Genomic DNA, 511 nt, shown 5'->3' with positions numbered 1-511 from the left:
GCTCCTTGGTGGTGGTGGGTTCAGGCTTCTTGGTGGTAGTGGGTGCAGGCTTCTTGGGGACTGTGGGTGCAGGTTCCTTGGGGGCTGTGGGTGCAGGCTCCTTAGGGGTGGTGGGTGTCGGCTCCTTGGTGGTGGTGGGTTCAGGCTTCTTGGTGGTAGTGGGTGCAGGCTTCTTGGGGACTGTGGGTGCAGGTTCCTTGGGGGCTGTGGGTGCAGGCTCCTTAGGGGTGGTGGGTGTCGGCTCCTTGGTGGTGGTGGGTTCATCCTTGGTGGTGGTGGGTTCAGGCTCCTTGGTGGTAGTGGGTGCAGGTTCTTTGGGGGCTGTGGGTGCAGGCTCCTTAGGAGTGGTAGGTGCAGGCTTCTTAGGGGTGGTGGGTGTTGGCTCCTTGGTGGTGGTGGGTTCAGGCTCCTTAGGGGTGGTGGGTGTTGGCTCCTTGGTGGTGGTGGGTTCAGGCTCCTTGGTCGTAGTGGGTGCAGGCTCCTTAGGGGTGGTTGGTGTTGGCTCCTTGGT

At 62.0% G+C, this 511-nt stretch overlaps 1 protein-coding gene across 1 annotated transcript in view; it reads right to left on the bottom strand.

Annotated features, from left to right (window-relative positions):
• The window catches only part of LOC111150656 (proteoglycan 4), a 17,880-nt gene that overhangs the window by 6,191 nt on the left and 11,178 nt on the right, over positions 1–511 (bottom strand). The window contains 1 exon segment of the mRNA XM_022508152.1: positions 2–477. Within this exon segment, the coding sequence (XP_022363860.1) occupies positions 2–477 (476 nt within the window).

This window comes from Enhydra lutris, unplaced genomic scaffold (assembly GCF_002288905.1).
Source record: "Enhydra lutris kenyoni isolate GAN:26980312 unplaced genomic scaffold, ASM228890v2 scaffoldscaffold24, whole genome shotgun sequence".
NCBI lineage: Eukaryota > Metazoa > Chordata > Mammalia > Carnivora > Mustelidae > Enhydra > Enhydra lutris.
This window is presented reverse-complemented; position numbering and strand designations above follow the sequence as displayed.